The sequence below is a fragment of the Oryx dammah genome, unplaced genomic scaffold (genome assembly GCF_014754425.2).
Source record: "Oryx dammah isolate SB20612 unplaced genomic scaffold, SCBI_Odam_1.1 HiC_scaffold_23, whole genome shotgun sequence".
NCBI lineage: Eukaryota > Metazoa > Chordata > Mammalia > Artiodactyla > Bovidae > Oryx > Oryx dammah.
Window position 1 is genome coordinate 103,005,132 of NW_024070207.1, and position 24,844 is coordinate 103,029,975.

The 24,844-nt window shown below is 39.0% G+C and overlaps 1 protein-coding gene across 8 annotated transcripts in view; it reads left to right on the top strand.

Moving 5' to 3' along the window:
- Positions 1-24,844, top strand: part of DMD (dystrophin) — a 2,254,125-nt gene that overhangs the window by 1,831,437 nt on the left and 397,844 nt on the right. For 6 of the 8 annotated variants that reach the window (XM_040266338.1, XM_040266336.1, XM_040266334.1 and 3 more), the window contains one exon: positions 19,168-19,340. In XM_040266338.1, the coding sequence (XP_040122272.1) occupies positions 19,168-19,340 (173 nt within the window). Of the gene's footprint in view, positions 1-18,325; positions 18,410-19,167; positions 19,341-24,844 lie in introns of those variants that run through there. The other 2 variants (XM_040266339.1, XM_040266340.1) reach the window with 2 other exon arrangements.

Genomic DNA, 24,844 nt, shown 5'->3' on the forward strand with positions numbered 1-24,844 from the left:
CTCTAGTTGGGGCAAGCTGGAGCTGCTCTTTGTTGTGGTGTGCAGGCTTCTCATCATAGTAGCTTCTTTTGTTATGGCACATGGGCTTCACTGTGCCACAGTATGTGAAATCTCCCCAGACCAGGGATGGAACCTGTGTCCCTTGCACTAGCAGGCAAATTCTTATCTGCTGCACCACTAGAGAAGTCCTCAGGTGTCTCTTGCTTACTGTTTTGCATTGGCCAGACTCGGATTCAAAGCAACATTCATTCCCTTTTGTACCCCGAAAGATGTATGCGTCTCAAATCAGAAAACCCGCAGCAGTGGTATCACGATGACTTAGACCATCCATGTTTGAGATCAAACAGCTGTGACTACCCTGGCCCAGAACATATACAGCTGTTTGTTTCAGTGGAAATTGGAATTTGGGGGTCTGGACCATTGACTTGCAAATGGCTTTTGGTTACAGAACTCTTTGTAAGTTGGGGACTGCTTTGACTCATTTCCTGAGGAAAGATGTCATAAGGAAGAACGCCAGATTTGTGCCATGCTCATCAACTATTTAGTGAGAAGAAATGTCAGCCTAGAGCATGAAAAGAAATACTGCCTCTCTGAGAAGTCAAAACTGATGAAAAACAAGCACACAAGCACGATGCCACTCTTCCGCAAAAGCTCCTTTTTTGCTGTTCCCCATCTTGCCTAGGATTTTCTCATCTGCCTTTAAAACAGTGGGATAGTTCTAAGTTTCAAGGCAACTGATTATAACAGAAAATCAGTAGTAATTGGAAGCTGTGGGGTGTTTGGAGAAGTAATGGAGGTAGCTGCTCTCCATGTTATCCTGTAGGACTTGCCTTGGCAATGAAATCAGGCAGTGGAAGCTTGGCTGAGCAAGTACAAGCAAACAGTCCTACAGAGAATGGTGCCATGTCTTCAATCCTTTTATCTCTGGTGGTGAGTGGGAAATTGGGGAATTCTTTGGCAGAAAACTTTATCTAGGGGTTAGCAAGGGTTATTTGGCTAAAAGAGGTTATTGTTAACAGTGAAATCAAACTTTCCATGAGTTGTTTGCTATTAAAGCAAATTGAAAATAGGCCTTGCATCTTTGATAAGGGAGGTGAACCTCGTAGATTAGCTGGTGAGCTGTTTTTTTTTTTTTTAATAAACTTATAAATTGCTTTTTTTTTCTTTTCAAAGATGCAGTAGCCATTTTTCTCTCCAAAAAAGTTTGCTATTTTTTCCTAGTGTCTTACTCTTGGCTATGAAAACATTATTGCACGTAAAAGCATGATAGATCTTTGACAAGAATTTGTCATCATCCTTAAATCCAAAACCCTCAAATTACATTTACTAGTTATAACTTAATTCCATACATTTAGTCATACTTTAAAACGCATGAGTTATTTTGTAACTCCCAACATCACAAAGATAAATTTAATCCCATAGACTAAGTGTTGTGCCTAAAAGAATATTTCAGTTAGGCAAAGAGAGACACATAGAAAACAGTTAGTGAAATTCTCAGTGCTGTATATAACTCAGACATTATATGGAAATTTTTTTGTGTGAATATCATCATAAGATGTTGAAAAGAGAAGGATATGAACATACGGTGTTTAAAAGGTTCAGATCCTCTTTGAGTGCTTCAGACCTATTATTTAACTGTGATCTTAGATCAGAAGTCTGATTTTTTGAAAGTTTTGTTTTGCCCTGAATGTTAAAAAAATATGACTTTTATATCATATGATTGGCTATGAGAATGTAAACCAGAAGCCCAGTGAAGAATCATTTTGTATCATTTGGTAAATACCATGATTGAGGATACTTACAATCGAGGATCTGGGTAGCCCAGATATGTGGGGGTTTGGGAAATTCCAAAACTTAAAATCATATAGATTTTACAGTGAAGAAGCATCTCAGTTACCTTTGAGGCTTCAGAAATGGACTAGCCAAGGGATATTTTCTTGCTTTCTCAGGCTCTAGGCAGTTTTCCAGATGTAAGCATTCATGCATTCAGGGAGCTATAACCTGTAGTTTCCACTTTTCTTGCAATTGCACTTAAAACCATGAGTACAGGCCCTAGGATTTACAGAGATCCCCTTCTTGGGGCAAGCAGATCCTTTGAGCTTTCATCTGTCAGTTTGTCAGTGTTCACTTTCATATCTGTGAAGTTTCCTGCAACCTCTGAAGTCTAAGATACAGAATGAATGGAGAAGGGTACAAAAATCTAACTGATATTCATAGACTTGTCTCTCCAACAGAGAGGCTGTTTTGTCTTTTTTTTTTTTTTAATTTTCCCTAATCAAGTCATTAGCATGAAACAAGGACATGTAATCTTACCAGGGCAAAATTGGGGTCATGCCATAGGCTAGCTGAATGAGCACTCTGTGGCGTGATGATGTATGGCCGCTGCACAACAATGCCTTCCCCCCATCAAATCTGCCCTTTAATTACATTTTAAATCTCATTTGAAGAGATTTTATCATTATGGAAATTGCTTTGTAAATGTGCCCATGATGAGACCCAATAAAAGTTGGCTTAGAAGAATCGAAGACAGAGGAGATGAATCAACATCTAAAACCCTAATAGCAGACCAGAATTTGCCTGGCTTTAGGTAAACCAGTCCATGCAATAACAGAAATCTTCATTGACCCAGAGGTATTTTCCCTGGATTATTATAGGGAGCTGTGCCCAGTAGCACTATCACTTCTGTAAGCTGAATGGAGAGATCTGCTCTCCGACTCAGCTAGCATTAGTTTCCCCAGCCTCAGAGCCATCACTTGAATTTATCACTGCCCAGATGAATAATAGAACATTTGCTTCATGTTCCTGACTTCATGCTTGTACGCACTGCAGGCCTATGGTTCTTTGAAGGAGCAAAGACTTTCTTTCTTTTTGAAACATTAGCTTTATTTCCTTATATAATTCAGTAATTCTTTTCTAACAATGTTATGTATTTATTACTTTTGATTATTTATTTATTATTTTGGCACTGTGTCTTTGTTGCTGCACACGGGCTTTCTCCAGTTGTGGGAAGCAGGGGCTACTCTCTAGTTGTGGAGCACGGTCTTCTCATTGCGGTGATTTCTCTTGTTGTGGAGCATGGACCCTAGGGTACCCACGGGCTTCAGTAGTTGCAGTGTCTAGACTCAGTAGTTGCAACGACCAGACTCTAGTGCACAGGCTTAATAGTTGTGGCGCACAGGGTTGTTCTGTGTCATGAGAGATCTTCCCGACCACTGATCAAACCCGTGTCTCCTGCACTGGCAGGCGAATTCTTTACTATTGACCCAAAAGGGAAGCTCTGTGATGGCTTTCTTTGCATGAAATAAAGAACACCTCTGCTTTCTTTTCAGGGTCATTAAAAAATATCTATACTGCTGGATTACACAAGGCATGTGAGGAGGATTCTTAGGTAAAGGGTAAATTCAAAATGTGCTTTCTCTCCAACAGGGATTGTCTCATATCTTTGTGTAGCATAACTGATCTGAAATTGCCTTTTAACCGTATTCTTAATTATCTCTTTCTTCGATCTTGAACTGGTTCACCGAGCTACTGGGCAGAGATCCTAGAGCCATAGCTACACTTTCCTAGGGGCACCGACTTCTATGTCTTTCCCCAGGCCCCTGGCTGAATGCCCGCCCCCCTTTTCCTTCATGTTTCCCACCAACCCATCTTTTATTTGATATTGTTTTCCCAAGCAGATGGCAGGTCAAAACCAGAAGGGGCCACATTGCTTGAATGTGGTGAGAGTGACAAGAATTTCCCTGTAGCACTCAAGACTGCCTTTGGCTATGCCCCCTTCCCCAAATCTTGTCATATTTTGTGTTTATGAATATTTGTGCAGGTTTCTCAAGAGAGGATCCGTCATTTTCTCAAAGGCATTCATGACCTCCAGGAGATGAAGGACTCTTATGCTAGACCAATGGCTCACTCTCACAGGGTGGTCCCTGACGTAGCAGTATCAGTCTCATCAGGGAGCTTCTTAGAAGGCAGATTCTTGAGCTCTCTCCCAGACCTATAGAATCAGAAACTCCAGAATTGGGACCCAGCAGCCTATGCTTTAATAAGCCCTCCAGGTGGTTCCCAAGCTCACTCAAGGTTAAGAACCACTCTGCTAGACAAACCACCAATACATGCTGAAAACTCATATTTACAGGCCTGGGAGAGAGCAAACTCCAGGAGTTAGTGATGGACAGGGAAGCCTAGTGTGCTGCAGTCGGTGAGGTTGCAAAGAGTTGGACACGACTAAGCAACTGAACTGATGTGGATGACATGGAGAAAACAGACCCCTCTCTCCTTCCTCCCATGGACCTTCCCCTCTGGCCACATGGAATGACTCAGTGCTGACTTGTATTCTTATCTTCAACTTATGCTTTTGCCTCTGCTTCAGATTTCATTCTCCTGCTTCTTTCTTGGTCAGCGCCTACTCATCCCTCAAGACCCTACTCATATATCATCATTTGTCTGATGGCCTCCATTATCTTGGCAGTAAGGCTAATTGCTCCGTGTTCTCATAGGGCTATATCCACTTTAACAGTATATCCGCTCTAACAATTCCGTGTTATTTGGGTTGTGTGTTTTCTTCAGACTTTTTCAGGAGACTGTGGACCCTTTGAAGTAAGAAACTTGCATCTTGGTTTTATGAGTATTTTCAGATAGAGTTGAGGGAAGGACACCCCTCCCCCAATATTTCTGCCAGTCCACAAAAGGGAAAAATCAGAAGCAGGCAAAAGGATTTTTTAGCAAGTCTCTTTGTTTTCTACTCAGTTCAGTCACTCGATCGTGTCTGACTCTTTGTGACCCCATGGACTGCAGCACGCCAGGCTTCCCTATCAATCAGCAATTCCCAGAGCTTGCTCAAACTCATGTCCATCAAGTCGGTGATGCCATCCAACCATCTCATCTGTTTTCTACTCAAGATTACATCAATTATTAGCTTTTACCCACATTCCCTTTTGGTCCCCTATTGGTGAGATTGTTTTTTTTTTTTTTTTCCTGTTAAACTCTGAACTCTTATCGGAAATTTGAGCAGAAACATACAACAACTATGCAGTTCCTTTGTCGCTTTCTAAGAAGGGTGGACCAATAACATTTGTCCATTGTAAAGTACTATGGACATGGCCTGTTTACCATCTCTTTCTTGGGGTAACTAGACTTCTTCATTTGTAATCAAGAGCAGTGACAATGATGAAATCCAACTGAAAATTTCAAAGCACTGTGAGGCAGGTTTCTACTGTTCTATAACAGATACTACCATGTAGTTCCCATGTAAAAATTTGTATGTTAAATAATCTATAAAAACATCCTTTTCTCTGTTCTAGTTCTTTATTTAAAAAGCTTACATAATTTATCTTATGAGCATGGAAACACATAAGCCTTCCCAAACCTTACTCTTCTGGTGATAGTTTTTTTAATTCTCCATGTTTTCAGATGAACGAAGCATTGTCTCATGGCCAAAGGCCTAGAATACCCTAGGATTGCTTCAGTAAGATGTTCTGAACTGAACAGAATGCTTTGGGAAGGATTCGTAGGTATATTTAAAAAAAAAACTCATGATGAGTTTCTGGCCTCAGCAAAATAGGTTCTAGCAGTGAAAAAACATCTCAGATATTTTACCAGATACTTTTTTAAATTTAGTTTTCTCATCTATGTCATGTTTCCTTTGGCAGATATGCTCATGTTACCTACCTTTATATTAACGTCCACATACATATCCCTTTCTATTTCCTTACTGAGGAAAAGTACTCTAAAAAGAGTTATTGTTCTCTCCCCATCACCATCTGTCCTCTTCCATGAGAGAAGAAAGCTAAATAGGATGAAGTAACTCCCTAAGCACAGAAAAACCATTATACTCTCTAAAAGTAGTAATGTACTCTACTTCGTAGTAGATATAAATTAACTTATGAAAGAACACCAGGGAATCAGACCCAATTATATCAGCAGGGCTTTAGTTAACATCATGGTTTTAGAAACTTCTTTAACATTCAAATGTTATGGATACCTATAATTCACATTAAAGGTAATATTTCTAAGCTTTAGGCTGAAAAGTACCCACCAATGAATATAATTGTGTCCAAAGTGTGTTTGTAAATTACTTGGAAATTGTCCTATTTAAAGTGAAAGAAAATATAGAAATGTTTTAGATTTATTGCATCATTAACCTTTTCTAAACAATTGCCTCAGTGTAGGGGTGTTTTGTGATTGTGTCAGGATATTATGAGGATTTTAGGGGGAGTGGGAAATGGAATAAAGTTGTTTTCTCCATTTACAACATCTATAATTAAAACAAGCTAGAGGAAATTAGCTACATGGCTGTTATGATTTCTAGCATATTATCAAAAATAATTATGGCACTTGGCCATATGTTCTTGCCTTCTTCTTACAGATTGCTATTGGGATAAGATGAGATTTGACATCAACTAATTGCTTATTTGTAATATACAATCTTCAACTACAGTTTTTCTCTAGAGGAAAAAAAATAGCTCTGTGACAAAGAGATTCAGGAAATAAACACTTTTCTAACTTTGAACTCTATACATAATACAGATAAATTGTACAGATCAATATAACCAGATGTGTCTTGGTTCATGGGAAAATAGTAGTCTATTTTAAGAATGAGAATATATTCCATTCACTTAGAGCCATTCACAGTGATTAGAGGTATTAGTTCAGAGTTGATTGAGGAAATATAAATAATTTAATAGCTACCTAGAAAATCATTACATTGCCTAGCCAATCCAGTCAGAGCATCACAATATGTTTCTCAATCCAAATATCTCACATTTGCCTTAATGAGTTAATTATTGTATTGGATTACATGTAGCAAGTCAGAATTCACTTGCTTTCTAGTTGAGAAGTGGAGGAAAAGTGGAGGTGGGGACAGTGAAAATAAGAACATAAATTCAGACAAATCTCTAATCCAATCCTGCTGCTGCCATATGAGAGCTGTGGAATTTGGTTAAGTTACTTCATTTGTGCAAATTATAGTTTCCTCAGTTAGGGAACAAGAAGACTTTCTTTGTAGAGCTGATGTAAAAGATGTATAAGAGATGCTAACTCTGAGTTTCCTGCCTCATTTCATCCATCTACTCCACCCTCACCCCCAGCCCTCATCATGGCTCTGCAATAATAAATGTTTCAGTGTCCAAAAGGCCCATCTGGTCTTTCTCAGATAAGGGCAGTTATCTTCAAACAGGCTGATTCCTACACGTAAAACGTAATACCAGATGGAAAGTACCTTCAACATTGTAGATGTGCATATGCGGTTGTCTCTATGAAAGAAATGCAGGATCTAGAATTTTGTGTCAAGGTCTTTCAGGACTACCATTGACAGTGATCTCCTGAAAGATATCTATCTCATGTAGCAAAATGCTTGGCCAGTTATGAGCAATTAGTCTCTATGGCAGTATCTGAAAAAAAAATAGTGCGACATGGTATGGAGTTTTTTGAGGAATCTTAGATATATTAGTAAAAAAGAAAACTCAGTCTGTCTAAGGACTTGTCTTCCATCACCAACATTATGAAGGCCTGACATTCTTTTTTGTAACTCAAGTACTGAGCCAAATGGATACCAACATTAGTTCCCTGCTGGTCCATGGCATCTTAATTTGAGAAACATCCAGTGCAGTATTACTCTACCTATCCTTTCTCAGGATTTCATGTCCCTTCAAACCTACTCTTGCATATTTTGGGAGTGCCTGATAGGATATATTTTAGGTAGAAGTCTCCTGGTCCTATATGCAGCCTTGGTGTCTATGTCATTGCCTTGTCACTGTAACTGACTTGACACCAAGGGGTGAGAGTGTGTGTGTGTGTGTGTGTGTGTGTGTGTGTGTGTGCGCGCAATACAGCATATATAATGTTTGTCTTACTCCTTATGAAACCTAAAATAACATGTCTATCTTTCAAATGCTTTTGTGAGTAGTTATCACTTGGTCTAATTCTACCTTCCAAAGGTAGAGCAAGAAAAGCATGACGTTGAGTCACACATGCAGCTCTTTCAGTGATTTATGAGCACTTGTAGGACACAGAATCTCTCTTCCCAAGTCCTCTCTTTCCAGAGGCACAGCTTTATTGGTTCATGAATAGCTGGGGCTGCCCATCAGCCAAACTTCCTGTCTCCATTCTCTCCCTGCTGTCATTTACCCTGAAAACTGCTCCCTAAACAATTATTTTCAAATTCTTTTTTTGACTATGTCAGGCTTGCAGTAGAAGCTCCAGTGGAATCTTATCATTATAGGATCAGTTATAGTGTCCAGGGTGCTATCAAAGCTCTCAATGTCCACTCTGTACCCTTTGCATCCAGTTGTTGACCTTCACAACACCACTACCTCTTAGATCCTGCTCACGTTTCTGGCTCTCCTCTCTGTGCATTTGGTATTCGTTTTCCTTGAAAAGACCTCATGTCTTCTTTGCTCTCAAGCTTGGAGTCATGGAAGAAGAGGAGAGGAGTCCACATGGATATAATTTTAATGAAAGCTCTCGACAGATCAGACATTAAGTTAGTGTTTAGATGCTTTACTCACATCACCTCATCTAATCTTTACCAAAACCTTATAAGGTAAGTATTATTAGCCCTATTTGTGGATGAAAAAAAACAAGTTTTCAAGTATTGTATAATTTGCCCCAAATCACAAAGCCAGCAAGTGAGGTAATTAGAACCTTAACAGATCTTACGACGCTAAAGACTAGGCCTTGCCCATGGTGCAGTACTTTGTCTCACTCTATGTTAATCACCCCCATCCATTCCAGACTTTAAGACATACTCATGTCTTTATGTACTCTTTAGTTACATGGATCTTTGTAACTCTTCCTCAACTGCTTGAAATCAGATTTCCCACCTCAAGTATAAGCTCTCAAGATAAATATTTTAAAAAAAAAATCATCCCCTAAACTCCACTGATCCTTCATCCCTCTTCAGATACTATCTTATTTCTCATCTAAATCTCCTAGTCAAACTTTCCGATAGTTCTGTCTGTTCCATTAACCTTCTAAAGTCTTTTTCTTATATCTACTTCTTCCTCTCCTCTGAAACTGTTGTTGCCAAGGTAATCAATGAGTTTCTTTGTCGCCAAATCCAGTAGACAGTGTTCTGTTCTAATGTAACCAAACTCTTCTTCTTCTTCTTTTTTTTTTTTGGCTGTACCATGTGGCATGTGGGATCTTAGTTCCCTGACCATGGATTGAACCCATGCCCCCTGCATTGGGAATGCAGAGTCTTAACCACTGAATCAGCAGGGAAGTTCCTAACCAACCTGTTAACACTGTTTGACACTGTTGCCTGCTCCTTCCATTTTGAAACCCTTTTTCCTCTCTCGGTTAGCATGACATCAATTCCTTAGTTTTTGTCCTACTGATTAGGCACTTCCTTTTCTGTCTCCTTTGCTAGGTTTTCTACCCCACCTAACCTCTGAATGTTACTGGTTTCAGGACATGCTCTGAGGGCCCTTATTCCTTTCTCTTTTCTTTCTCCCTCAATATGCTTCAGTTCAGTTCAGTCACTCAGTGGTATCCAATTCATTGCGACCCCATGGACTGTAGCATGCCAGGCATCCCTGTCCATCACCAACTCCCGGAGCTTACTCAACCTCATGTTCATCACATCAGTGATGCCATCCAACCATCTCATCCTCTGTCATCCCCTTCTCTTCATGCCTTCAATCTTTCCCAGCATCAGGGTCTTTTCCAATGAGTCAGTTCTTCGCATTAGGTGGTCAAAGTATTGGAGTTTCAGCTTCAGCATCAGTCCTTCCAATGAATATTCAGGATTGATTCCCTTTAAGATTGACTGTTTGGATCTCCTTGCTGTCCAAGGGACTCTCAAGAGGCTTCTCCAACACCACAGTTCAAAAGCATCAATTCTTTGGTGCTCAGCTTATTTTATAGTCCAAATCTCACATCCATACATGACTACTGGAAAAATCATATAGCTTTGACTAGATAGATCTTTGTTGGCAAAGTAATGTCTCTGCTTTTGAATATGCATTCTAGGTTGGTCATAACTTTCCTTCCAAGGAGCAAGTGTCTTTTAATTTCATGCCTGCAGTCACCATCTGCAGTGATTTTGGAGCCCCCCAAAATAAAGTCTGTCACTGTTTCCATTGTTTCCCCATCTATTTGCCATGAAGTGATGGGACTGGATGCCATGATCTTCATTTTCTGAATGCTGAGTTTCAAGTCAACTTTTTCACTCTCCTCTTTCACTTTCATCAAGAGGCTCTTTAGTTCTTCTTCACTTTCTGCCATAAGGGTGGTTTCATCTGCCTATCTGAAGTTATTGATATTTCTCCCAGCTATCTTGATTCCAGCTTGTGCTGCTTCCAGCCCAGCATTTCACATGATGTACTCTGCATATAAGTTAAATAAGCAGGGTGACAATATACAGCCTTGACGTACTCCTTTTCCTATTTGGAACCAGTCTGTTGTTCCATGACCAGTTCTAACTGTTGCTTCTTGATCTGCATACAGATTTCTCAGGAGGCAGATCAGGCAGTCTGGTATTCCTATCACAGCTTGTTGTGATCCACACAAAGGCTTTGGTATAGTCAATAAAGCAAAAGTAGATGTTTTTCTGGAACTCTCTTGCTTTTTCCATGATCCAGCAGATGTTGGCAATTTGATCTCTGGTTCCTCTGCCTTTTCTAAATCCAGCTTGAACATCTGGAAGTTCACGGTTCACGTACTGTTAATGCCTGGCTTGGAGAATTTTGAGCATTACTTTGCTGGCATGCAAGATGAGTGCAATTGTGCGGTAGTTTGGACATTCTTTGGGACTGGAAGGAAAACTGACCTTTTCCAGTCCTGTGGCCACTGCTGAGTTTTCCAGATTTGCTGGCATATTGAGTGCAGCACTTTCACAGCATCATCTTTTAGGATTTGAACTAGCTCAACTGGAATTCCATCACCTCCACTAGTCTTAGTATCAAATAACCCCACATTCTTAAAGCCAGCCCAGACTCCCAACTCTGAGTTTCATGAATGTATTTGCAATCTCCACTTCACAGTCATTTTAAAGCATAACATGTAACTAGAACACAAAATTGACTTTCCCTAGTTTTCACCATCTCAGTGTGTAAGTAATCCAACATCCAGATTATATCTCACATCAGTCCACTTCTCTCCTTCTACAATCACCCCAGTCCAGGCCACCATTATCTCATCTGGATTAGAGCCCCTGGCCTCTCACTGGCCTTTTGTTTCCTCTCCTGCCTCCTTTAATCTCCACATAGCAGTGTAGTGATTTTTTTGAAGCCTAAATCACACCATGTCACCACCCTGCATTAAAAGCCTCTACTGTTTTCCATTGTACTTGAAATAAAATTCAAACTCCTGACCATGGGACAGCAAGGCTCCACACTATCTCCAGCCTCTCTGATCTCCTAACCAGCCACTTTTCTTTCTTAAGAAAGATCTTGGCTAGAATGCACTATTACAGAGCTGATGCAAAGGTCCGCCCTTTCACTTGGGAGGAATTTGGTGCCCTTAGGTTTGCCCGTGACTAGGGTCTTCTCATCTTGTAAGTCCCGGCTGACACTGAACCTTCTCACTTAGGTGTTCCTTGACCACGATAATCACAGAGCACCCCATCACCGCCGTTATCACCACATCTGCGCCTTTATTCTCATTGTAGCCCCTCGTGTGCTACCTTCAGAGCCCCTTCTTATTTTATTGAACATTTATCTGTTTACCAGATTTCTCCCTGGTTTATCTTGTTTCTCTCTCTTGTTATCCTTCTATGCTGTGAACGTCAAAAAGGCAGAGATACGGGGTTTTTTCATCACCGCAGACCTGGGTGCTGATATATCAAATATTAGTGGGAGGAAGGAAGGACAGAGAAAAAGAGAGGGGAAGAGGAAGGGAAGAAGGGATGAAGGAAGGAACTAGGCCTAGGGGACTACACCTTTCTTACATCAGTCATATAGATTCCGACTGCTCACCATGAAATCTTGGACTTAAAATAGGCACTTAACGCATGTTTGTGGGATGAATAAGTAGGCAGACTGTTTTGCACTGTGACAGAACAAAGAGAAACCAGGAAAAACAAGATGCAGAAGCAAAAAGATAACATCCCATCTTACATCCAGCCTAGTGTATCTGAAATGAGCCATTCAACTTTAGAAAGTCATTTTCAGAATAGAGTAAACCAGAGGGTCAGACAAGGAGAGAAAGCATCATGTGTTTCCAGCATTTGGGATTGCTTAGGGCAGACTGACAAATGGGATTTTGCTCCGTTTCCTCTGGGGTAATCCACCCTAGGCCAGATATTTTTAAAGATTAGATTTTGAAATAAAGGTTTGCACCTGGGAATGTACTGCGTCAGGAGAACAGATCCCTTCTCACAAGTGTTTGAGTGCTTAAGTGTGAGAATTTTTGAACACGATATGAAAGTGAAGACAACAAAACCTGCAGGATAATAGTCTCTGCGGACCTTAATAACAGCCATTTTTAAAGCAAAGCCTGTGGGCACCTAAATCCATAGCTGCTCCTTTAAGATGCATTGCAACGCAGTGGACCTGAAAACACACTCCTTATCTACGTAGAGCACCCAGGCTGTGAGCCAAACGGCACTCCTCAAATTAACTCTAATTTCTCTGGGGATGACAGTTCTCCTGCTTTAAAAAAAAAAATGTAATAGCCACGTGGAGAAGAGAAACAAGGAGTCGGAGTTGTACCCACTGTGAATGCGTAGCTGGCTGCATTTCCTGTGCATGTTAGGAACTCCAGCAGCTAGATTAGAATCCCTATAAGGTCACGATTGTGGGTCCAATTCCTTTCTATGGGTGCTTCTCAAAAATCCGTTAGGAAGGATAATTCTGTTTTGTTTTGCTAGTTTTAATTTCAGTCCATAACAGACAGATACTTCTGTAACATGCAATAAAAATAAATGACTTTTAAAAAAATTACAAAAACCAGACACACAAAATGCAAGCCCATGCTTTTTTATTTTTAGATTGGTATACATGTTTCTGAAGATTGACTCAATTTCTGTTCTCATAACAAAATGTGTGTGTGTATGTGTTTAACAAATCATTTTGGATAACCAAGCTTTATTTTGGCATGTTTATTTTTGTTTTATTTAACTTCTTTAAAGCATCAACACCTTTTCAGAATAACTGTGTTGGAGAAATTCATTCAAAGAGATTTACATACACTACTTTATTCTTATTGAACATAAATCTGCCTGTTTCTGGCTCATTCAGGATCATTGTCATTAACACTAATTATTTTGTTTTGCTTTAAAGTTAGATAATGCCTGCAAGGGCAAATAATATATGTAGGGCTATTAGTTTCCACACTGTGTGACCCTGGTCAACTCTGAGTGCCCGCGGCTCCTTTTACACCTTTCAGGTTCTCTGTCAGGGGTCACTTCCTGCTGCTCTCAGTTTAGCCCTTAAAGATAACTTCTCTCCTATTTTGGATCTTCTGATTCTGACCTTTTAAGTTCTTGGAAACCAGATCATCACCCTTTCTTTTCCTATCAAGCTTATTTGAATTAGGCAAAAATTACCGCTAAAGAGAACTAATGACCTTAACATTATTCACATACTAATTGCTTTCAGAAAAGATTAGAGATGGTGTATCTGCAATGAATTTTTTAGGGAGATTTGGTCACTTACTTTTCCTATATCTTTTTGTTGTTTTTGTTTTATTGCTTCTCAGTTATATTCAAGATAAGGAGATTATCATTTGCTGAGTTCTTTTTTAGACACAAATAATACCATACACATAGGAAAGAGAATATGTGGAATCTATTACCTGGTGTTTCAGAATAGTATCATAACCATTTATTTGAATAATAAAAAGAAGGGTATAGCAGTAACTAATTCTTGGCATCGTCCTTCTTTATTTTTCTTCTAATAAAACTTTTATAACTTTTCATATTCTTCCCTGGTTGTCTTACTACTTAAGATCACCCTGGATCATTCTACTTTTTGAACAAAATCATACAAATTTAATATTTAATAATCTCATCTTTGTCCTTTATTTTCTTTATGAAACTCTATTCTTACTGGCTTCTTGAAAGAATGTCTTTATCCTACTTAGTTTAAGGACCTTGATTCCATTCTACCTGGTTCTTCTTAGAACTCATTGTCTGTTGCAATCAGGTCATGGAATTTGTTGTACCAGCTCATAACCCAAACTCCTTCCCACATTTCTGCCCTTTCCAGGCTTTTCTCACTTGAAATACCCTCTTCCTCTTCCCTTCACCCCTCTCTTCCCTTCTCCATCCTTCAAGGCTCAAACAAAGTTCCATGACTTTGTAAAGTCTATTTCCATCCCCCTTTCCCCCACATTGATTCTCATAAGAAATCATTACATCATCCTTATTAAAGGCTTATGGAGTAGTAAATGGCAGCCCACTCCAGTATTTTTGCCTGGAGAATCCCATGGACAGAGGAGTCTGGCGGGCTCCAGTCCATGGGGTTGCAAAGAGTTGGACATGACTGAGCAGCTGAGCACATGGCACACATTAAAGGCTTATTGGGTTCTGGACGATGTTCAAAGTATATTACCAAAATTATTCCATATAATACTCAACCCAGCAGGTAAGGTATTGTTATTTAATATTTGGTGAAGCCAGGGAGATAAAGAGTCTTTAAACTTATGCAACTGTTAATGAAAAGAGGAGGAAGAGACTAAAGCTATGTCTGTGTACTTTCCCGTCAGTTTTCCCTGGAGGCTAAGAAAGGCGACTTATGACAGAAGGAGGCTAGATGCTCAGAAAAGAAGGAGCGGTGAGATTTGAAAATGCTCCCAGGAAACACAATACTCCCTACTCCTAAAGCTGCCCTCCAATAAGCATATTACTTGTCTCATATCCAAACTTCCTTGATATTCACAGTTGAAATTTGCTCCATAATTATACATAACTTTAGACTAAAGGTCTCTTTCTGAGGGGAGGGGTTACATATTATTTTTGCAGTGGCATCCATCTTCTCAGTCATTTTATGCTCTCTCTTGTTGAATTGGATATATCTGTCCACTGCCTCAGATGTGTTTAACAGTCTCCATATGAATAAGACTGTAAAATCACTCTTGGAATACAGAAAACAGCGTTAGTCTACCTTGTCTAATGGTAGTGCTGGAATTGCTGTAATTTGGGCAGGAGTATTATTACTAGGAAAAATTAATAGGAAACCTTTTTAATTAATAGGAAAAAAGTAAGAGGCGATAGAGCCTAGTGGGTACGAGTCCAGTCCCTGGAGTCCGACGGCCAGGGTTTGAAAAATCTCTGCATGGTTTATTAGCTGTGTGACCTTGTGCATTTTTTACAGAACCTCTCTGTAATTTCGTTCTCTTATATGTAAAGAGAAGATATTCATAATGCCTACCCTAGAGAGTTACTGAGAGGATTAAATGAGCTCATGTATATACAGTACTTTAGACAGTGTCTGCCGTAAAGGAAGTCTTATTATATATGTTGTTGCTTGGCCTCTGTTGTTATATAACAAATCCATTTTCCCCCCTTTCATTAGTTCTTGTTCTCCCTAAAGAATACAATCACAAAAAGAAGAGAAAACTTACATTGAATGTAGCAACTAAGGCTTGAGGGATGTTTTCTTGTTAAGGCAGGAGTAAAATAAAACTCCTTAAAAATATCTGTGGAAATTACTTTTTGCCCAGGTTGGGTCTTCTCTGAGAAGTCCACTTGACTCTGCATCCCAACTTCCTGCTTTTCTGGGGTCCCTGAGTCTAAAGGTTCATCTTAAGATAAATGCCATGGTGGTAATTTTGTGCTAGTGTGAGCAAGTGCCTTCCTACTTCCCCTGTGGATGTCTCCCTCCCTGCCTAGGACTCTTGCTGCCTGATTGCACTGAAAAATCTCCACTCCAGCATGCCAACTTCCTAAAGAAACCTTCTGGTCCCCACGGATACTCATCTCCATGGCCGAGCAAACAACCTGGGTCCTGTAGCTTGACAGAATCCCTACCAGCCCACCAACCCAAAAGAACATGGTCAAACTGTGTCCACGCTGTAATGTCACCTCAGTACATGTGATGTTCATATGGTTCCTTTAGACAAAGGAATGAATTAGTGCTGAGAGAATTTCTGTTCTGTCAGCAGGGGTATTTTGTAGTAAGGAAACCTCCATGCAAAGAAGTTTTGCTCACAGGTGGTCCCAGATGCCCAATAGCAAAGTGAAAAGGGTAGTCAGGTTTCCATTTTTCCTTTTGAACGAATCAATCCGTGTGGGTAAATTTTAATCAAAATCAGCAATGCTGTCTTTCCGTGTGCTCTTGCCTCAATAGTTGTTTCTTTCCCCTTGTTAGCAGTAACCTTGTTCAGCTTGAATAAATAACCACTGTTCGTTATAGCCAGTGCTTATCACAAATGGTGTGTAGACAGCCTACGATCTTGTAGAATCAAAAGAACTGCATCTCTTGACCACATTTAACACTTCTGGCAAGTCAGTTACACATTATTGAGCCTCAGTGCTCTCATCTGTAAAACAGAGAAAATACCGTGTACTTCACAGGGCAAGGAGTAGGAATAACTAAAACGATACATTTGTAACTGCATTGTAAACTGTAAAGCTCTCTTACTATACATGTGACATTTGTTGCTCAAAACCACCATCATGAATTAGAGAAGTAATACTGAGTTGAGTTACTTTCTTGCCAATGTTAGGACTTTCCTTAAACTACTGCTGAATCTCCAAGGGAAGAAATTTTAATCTGAGTATCTATGCAGTTTGGCAGGGAATTCTCAATGTGTAGTTAGTAATATGAATGAGTTAAAGAAAAAGTGCACACTAGATTCTAGAAAAAGTACAAGGATAACTGTCTTTTGCCTTCCTCTTATATTTCCCACAGTGCTATGGCTAGACAAATAACTGGTCCTCAACAAATACTGCTTTATCCATTTTATATTCATTTCTTTCTTGATGATACAACACAGATATTTAAATTCAGGGCAGTGTAAATGGCAAAGATGAAAATTAGCAGACCCATGCATCACCATCCTATTTGTGCTTGGGAAGACCTCTCATTTATTCAGCAAAATCTTGGTGACTTCACAATACACATAATCTCTAAGGAACTATTGGTTGAGCCTGGGTCTCTGCTCTAAATGCAGGATGTAAAAATTCAAATGTACTATAATTTATATGCATGCTAATGTAGAAAGCTGATTGTATCAGTCAAAATATCTTCATTTGTTGACAACAAGAGGTTTGATCTTAATTCCTTAAGTGTATGCTCTGAGGCACAGTTTTAGGTAGCAAACAAATCAAATACAAGAAGAAGAGTAAAGTAAAAGAGAAAAGTGGGGGGCATTATCTTGAGAACTTGAATCTGTTTGGGTTTGAGTCCTGAATTATTTAGATATGTTAACCTCACTTTGCTCTTTCACTGAAGAAGTGGCATATTCAGCAGGGCGTGTTTTCCCATGTAGGTACACAAATGTAAATTGCATGTATATTTGATCATGCTCCGTTCAGCAAGAAGCCCAATACTAGTTTTCTACCACATCAGCTAGTTTCAAAATCAGGCTATTTCCTTCCAGAACAAGCCTGTTTTTGATGGGATAAAGATAGATGTTCCTCGATCTGTTTTAGTATTTCTATTCTTTCAAATTCAGACATGATTTTTCCACATTCCCCTCCTGCCTTCCAGTCGAAGGGAATGAGACAATTCTTAGAGTCCATGAGTGATATTTTGGCTGCCCAAAACCGTGACAGGGGTCATTCATCTTCAATCTACCTGACCCCTAAAACATTCAAAATCCTGTATCTAAGAGGCTGTGACTGAAAACACAGGCCAGTTCCTCAGATTTTGTAATATGTTATTGCTGCCACTTTTCCTTCCTTCCTTTAGAAGAGTAATTTAATTCAATTTTAGAAAGGTGCGGGGGGGGGGGGACTTTTCTAGTTACACAGATCAATCCAATTGTTCAGAGCTTCAGAATGAATTTTTAAAGTTGTTGAACAGAAGCATACAAATCTCTCAGAGCAAGTCAGATAATGTACAAAGCCTCCATTCATTGTGTGGGCAGAAAGGAATGCTAGTAGCCAGCAGCTCTCTAAGGAATGTTCCTTTGGCTTTGACTGTTCTGCTGGGAACAAGGGGGGAAACACACATAGAAAGTGAATTTATAATGTCTCTGGCTTATAATGGCAAAATGATAAGAAAAGTTGGCTGTGTAATATAAACTGTCAGTTGCATATTCCAGGCCTCCTCTCCGCAAGGTCCCTCCCACATCCACAGGCCTGGCTACCGTTTAGTGAGGAGTACAAAGTGGCTGTTTATTATTATTGACTGGTGAGGCCTGTGCTCTGAAATTCATTCTGTCAACAGAATGTAAGCAAAGTTGGCATTTTAAAGCAGGGCTCTTTCAGTTGCTGGGTTTTCTCAGGATTGCTATGCAACAGGATCAGTGCTGTAGTCCCCGGTTCAAGCTGAAAATGTTACACAGGAAGACATACCATGTAAAGGTCAGATTCTTCTACTATGATAATTTTCTTGATCTGTGTATAGACAAATGAGGTTGAAGGCATCACTTATTATAACTCTTATAAAGGTCCTTTGGACTTTTCCACCTGTTGAGCCTAAAAATGTGATGGGATTTTAAATGGGAAATCTTACCAAATATGTGATGCTGTAATAAATGCATGAGATTGTCTTACCAAGGTGAACTTAATGTCTATTGTCAAGAGGATTCTCTCGTATGATCAAATCCCATGAATGTGCTGGTGCTATGAACCAGTTCAACCTTGTTGATTAGTCTCTCCATGCTTTTGTAGTTAGACTCAATTCTACACAGTACTATGTGCTTGGAAAATATGAGTTGACTCAGAGTGTAATATGGTGATTGGCACCAGGGTGCACTTAATCACGGAGTTTTATTTCCTATCACTTCCATAAAACAGTGTATTTTGTCCATGAACTGGAAGACAGAAGTTAAGAAATTTATAAAGTTATAAATACATTATGTCCCAATTCATCTCAAGGAATAAATTTATTATACCTAGTAAGACGCCCATTTTGAATTTGAATTTGCATAATAACATAAAGAGATAATACACCAGGAAGAGTTGGAGGTGTATCTTCTTGTTAGTTGAACCATTAAAATGCCTTTTGAACTAAAAGTCTAATATTTTTTTTTTTTTGCCATTATCCAAATTCACAGTCACAGCCGGTCTCTTTTTTGTTTAGTAATTCTGTATGTGTTCTTCTCACTGATGCCCCGTAGGACCTCCAAGGAGAAATCGAAGCTCACACAGATATCTATCACAATCTAGATGAAAATGGCCAAAAAATCCTGAGATCTCTGGAAGGTTCTGATGACGCGGTCCTGTTACAAAGACGTTTGGAGAACATGAATTTCAAGTGGAGTGAGCTGCGGAAAAAGTCTCTCAACATCAGGTAAGAAAAGATCCCAAACAAAAATAGGCCAGAAAGAAATTAAAATGGCAACCTTCCCCTCATTTTCCTAGCACAATATCTTCTATGTTTATGTAAATCCTCCAATTTCAGAATGACTTGTTTTATTTTTAATAAATGAATCATTTATTTGCTCCGTATGGAGATGATAGCTGAGGGTTCCGATGCGATCAGAATGGTGCTGTTTTATAACCATGGGAGACATACATATGAAGACATTTGAGTGAATTCAAATGAGGAGCTCAGCTATCCTGATTTCATAGCATTTTCTCTTGGTTTATCACATGGTGATTCAAAAAGTGATAAAACTGATGTATGTTTATTATGGAATTCTTTCTTTGGCATTATTCTAAATGCATTACTGAGGACATTCTTCAAATACCATAACACGTTATAGTTAGCAACTTAAAGGAAATCTCCCCAGAGCTCCCATGGCTAGGGAGAGATGACAGCTCCTTCCTGCCTTTCATTCCCTCTCACATTGCATTTCCACATCCTCTCTAAACTATGCCTTTAGCTATTCTATACCCCCCTATTTCACACTTTGCCCTTTTCTGTGTTAACGATTGAAAAGTTAATGAATACATCCCAGTTTTGTTGTAAGGAGGGCAGAGTGACACTCTTGCTGTACCCATTTTGCAGTAGTTCAATGGAGGCTAAGGAACGGAGAGTGAGGAAATGAAATGCCCGGGGCCACCTGAGTGACATAGGAGGTGCAGGGGTTGCACAGCAGGCTTCCTGCTTTCTAATCAGTTGCTTTGCCTAATTCATGTCTCTTTATAAAAGTATTCTGTGTCCTTTTCTCTTTTCTTTCTTTGTTGAGAGGAGGTCTGTTATTGCAGGGAAGGACAAGTGGAACGCACTCCACACTGGGAGTCGTTACCACCACTCAGTCGTAAGATGACCGGAGGGAGATTGTTTTTCTTCTTAATAAGTCCTTCTAAGTTGTCCCAAATTTGGACGTAGAGTGCCTTTGCTTCTATAATGAGGAAAAAATATAACTGGAATTTCTTCATTTGAAAGCGCTCTTGTGGAAGTCTGCACTTCATCCGACACAATAATGATGGTAGCAACTAACACTTATACGTTTTGCTTCACATACCATGCAGTGTCATGGGCACTGTAGATTTGTTGACCCATTTAACACTCAGCTGCTCCAAGAGAGACATTCTATTATTATCCTCTCTTTGCATTTGAAGACACTAACACAGGCAGCGGCTAAATAGCTTCCCCAAGGTCACTTAGTAAGTGGCAGATCAAAGATTGGAACATAGGGAGGTCTGGCTCCAAAGTCTGAACTTTGAACCATCATATTATGGCAGAGAATATAAAGGCAGAAGGAGAAGGTAAGTCTCACCTAGTGTTTACACATAAACATGTAATATGTGAAAGGATGAAACAGAGAAGCCGATTTCTGGGAGGAGAAAAATATTTGTATTTCTGTGGTCCCACCCTCACCCACCAGTTTTGTACCCCAGCTTCCAAGGCACTTGTTTTTCTCTCCCAATTTGATCCATGAATTTTGTATGGATGTGTCATTGTGGGCAATAAGGGTCAATGGCATTTTCAAAGATAAGGAAGCTCCATTTGCGTTCTACAGGTTCATCTCTTAGAGAGGTCAGTGTCTGTAATGACACCGGCCACTTTCAGAACATGTGTCATTATAAAGGAATGAAACTTGTGAGATGGGAATGATACTGGTAGATAAAGAAAAAAAAGTTATTCTTTTCTTGCGGGAGAGAAAAAGAAAGGTGCTACAACTGTTCTGAACATCACCCAGTGCCTTTTCTCTCCTTCATGTGAACTTGATGAAATAAAAGGAGAATTGAAAGCGGCGAACAGCATGTCAGCCAAAATATGGGCTCTTCATTCTCAGCAGTTTCCCATATGCCAGCTAGTGCAGTTGAATTCTTGCTGTCATTAATCAAGTAGAAAACAGTTACCTTAGCTCATCTGAGGTACTGCAAATTCGAGAATTTAAATATTCAGATCAATGGTTTTGGCTTTTAAGTAGGCCTCTCAAATAATGCAGAATGTGTTATAAACACTCACTTATAAAAAAAGCAAGGAAGTTATTCTTCACATTAAAGCGATTCAGTTTATTTCCTGACGCTTGGCTGAAATAAGGGTATCAGTCAATCTGTGCTGAATGGCAGGGTTCAGCTGGGAAAATCGTAGTAGAGGTAGTAATTGGGGATGGTTATGGAATAGGATAGATGAACCCTGGAACACTTAGATACATAACCATCAGTGACAGAAAAGCTTGCATTGCCAATCTGGTCAGTTCCTCCATCGGCATTATTTTATAGTGAAAAGTCACCACAATTAAAAAAAACTTCCAAGGATACCCTGGAAAGACAGCCCTGTGTTTACCTAAGCTAAAAACATATTATAATGAAAACTTACAATTGTTCACTGTTTCATAAGAGATTCTGAGGTCATTTTTATATTTGTCTTCCTATGACTGTGATTCTTATTTAAGTCTTCATCAGGTCATTCCATAGTGAAAAAATTGTCTCTCTCTTTTTACATTGAGACCATCCATTACAGATTTACAAAAATATTCTTCCTTGGACACTGTTTCTATCCTATTATCCCTCTGGTCAAGAACTTCCATCTTGGTGCCCATATTTCACTCACTGATTTATCTGTTCATTCAGCAAATATTTATTGGATATTTACTCTGTAAAAGTCACTCTTCTAGGCATAGAGAGTACACAAGTGACAAAACACACCAAAGAAAATCACTACTCTCATGAAGCTTATATTTAGTCTTTAGAATCTAGTGAACCTTCCACTCTCCATCAACCATGCCTAATAAGCCCCTTCCCTTTTGGTTCTTTCTCTGTTTCCCACTTCCTTCCTCACCAAGCAGCCATTTAGTTACTGCCCAAAATGGATTCTCTGCTTCAAATAAATTCTGCTTTCTAACCCCCTCCCTGCTCTCCAGCAATTTTTTCACTGTCCCATATGACTATATACATTTGTCAGTCTCACACTTCGAACACAGTCTCTCCTCTCATCCTCCAAATGTTGTCTCAAATTCCATAATCAAGGTTTCCCTTTCTGTTTCTTTACCAGGTCTTCCCTGTACTACTCTCATTACACTCGATGGCAAGTTCTTTGAAGTATTCCTGAGTTGTTTCATAGGACTATCCTAGCTACCTTCAGCTAAATCAGACAAACACAAAACTCCAAGTTATAAATGAGTTAGTGAGGTAGAGTTGAAATGGTCCTGGACCAACAGCTGGGCCATGTGGTTTCTCCTCTGGCTCTGTTACTACCTAGCATCTATTCTTGAGCAAATCACTTTAATGCTTCAGAATTTAATTTTCTCTCTTGCGGAAATGAGGAAGTTAGACCAGACACACGGGTAGTCTCTTCAAGTTCCCTTGCAAATCTACAATCCTATTATTTTAAATTCTACAATCATTCCTTGTGATGGCAAATTTTTGAGCTTTTTACCTTGGTTTTCTTATGTTTAAAAGAGAACTGATTAAGTTCAAAGGTATGATATAAGAGAAAGTAAATACAATGTCTTGGAGAGAAAAGAATTCCTTAATTGAAATTGTATCTCATAATTTAGTTCAAAGAAACTATATGCCATCTGTTCTACATGTGTTATCACATTGCATTTTGTCCAAGAGATATAAGAAAGAGAAGTAAATACTGAGTAATAGCTAAGTGCCATTGAACTAAAGATTAACTGCTTTAAGTGGGAGAAAAATAGAGTGAAAATTTTCTACTTAAGTACACACACACACACACACACACACACACACACACACACAGAGTCACTGATGACATCATCCAACATCAGCATGGCAATGTGTCAACTAAGGTGTTTCCCATTCTAAAATGTTCTGTGTCTACAAACCTTGTGTTTTTAATTTTGAAAATGTGAATAATTTGAGAAGTGATCAAGTGAATTTTTTACATAATTAAGTACAGACATCTTAATTTAATCTGCCACTAAATTTATTTTCCAGATTATCGTATATATTATTAACTCTGAGAATCACATACATCCACATAATTTCAGCAAAATTTATATTATGTGAGATTTTTATACTTGGGGGAAAAACTTGTAGATATTATATAAAGATAATCCCTTTTATGAAATTTTGAGCATTCATTTGAGAGGTGAGGACCCCAACATTGTATGGTCTGCAGCAGCAGGAAATCTCTTAGAAAGTACAAGGTATTAGAAATTAGAATAATTAGAAGTCTTTTCTCTGATGGAGGACAAAAGAAAGCAAAGTCTTTCTGTCTTTGAAAGAAAAGTGCTGCTTGGACACTGAGTGTCTCTGACCTTTTCCTTACTCTTGAGATATTAATTATGTTTGAAAGTTGGAGTTCATCTCTCAGTGGGAAAAAAAGATGTTTACTTCTCTTTGAGCTTAATTCTCTTTATTTAAAGCCCCATAACTCCCATTTTATTTCTGTGGTTCCTTATTTCTGCACTCTTACCTTTTCTTTCTGAATGCTTGCATGCTATCTTTTTACACAAGAGTACCAAAGATATACAGGGATATATCATTAGTTTTATAAAGGAAGTCAAAGTGAAAAATGAATTCAATATAACACATTTTGCTTTAAGAATAGATGCCTTTCAGAGTAAAGTTTTATTAAGGATTTCAAACTAGGCATCAACTGAATCACACTTGAAATATCTGTGTCTGGAGAAATAACAATCACCTTAGCAGCCCTATAATTCTTAGAGTCCTGACACTGAAGAGTTTCTTAAAGACCAAGTTATATATCCCAGCATACCTAAAGGTTCTGCATTTTACCTAAACCTTAAAAATTACAGAAATTATCTGCTTATTAAAGATTGCTACTTGCCTTGTTAAAAGCTAATAACCTCTAAGCTCTTATCCTCACTAATAAACATTAATAGAAAATGCATAGAACCTAAGTGTATCTCTTCAAACATCCTCTTTAATCTTCTGTTGAGTTCAGTTCAGTTCAGTCACTCAGTTGTGTCCGACTCTTTGCGACCCCATGAATCGCAGCACACCAGGACTCCCTGTCCATCACCATCTCCTGGAGTTCACTCAGACTCACGCTAGGTAGGGATAAATAGAGTATGTTCGCCAATTAGCAGGAAATGTATTTTGCTTAGGGACTCCAAAACATTTGGTGGAAACCATCAAGGTTAAAGATTTCCTCATATGAGGAAACTTTGTAGTTTCCATTTCCCATGTCAATATGACAGCTCAAGTTTTGTGTTTCAGCAAGTGTCTTTGTACCTTTGTGTCTCAGTTCCCACATTTACAAAACAAGCAGGTTGAATAATCTCTAAAATTCTTTTTAACTCTAGAGTTTATGATAAAATTGGGTAGGGGTGGGGCAGTCATTACAAATACAAAGGAACATTTTCAAGAAAAACTCCAAATATAAACATAGGTTAATCATTTAGAAATATCTGGTATACAATCTTGAAAATAAAAATGGGGCAGCTGCTTCCAACAAATGCATTAGAA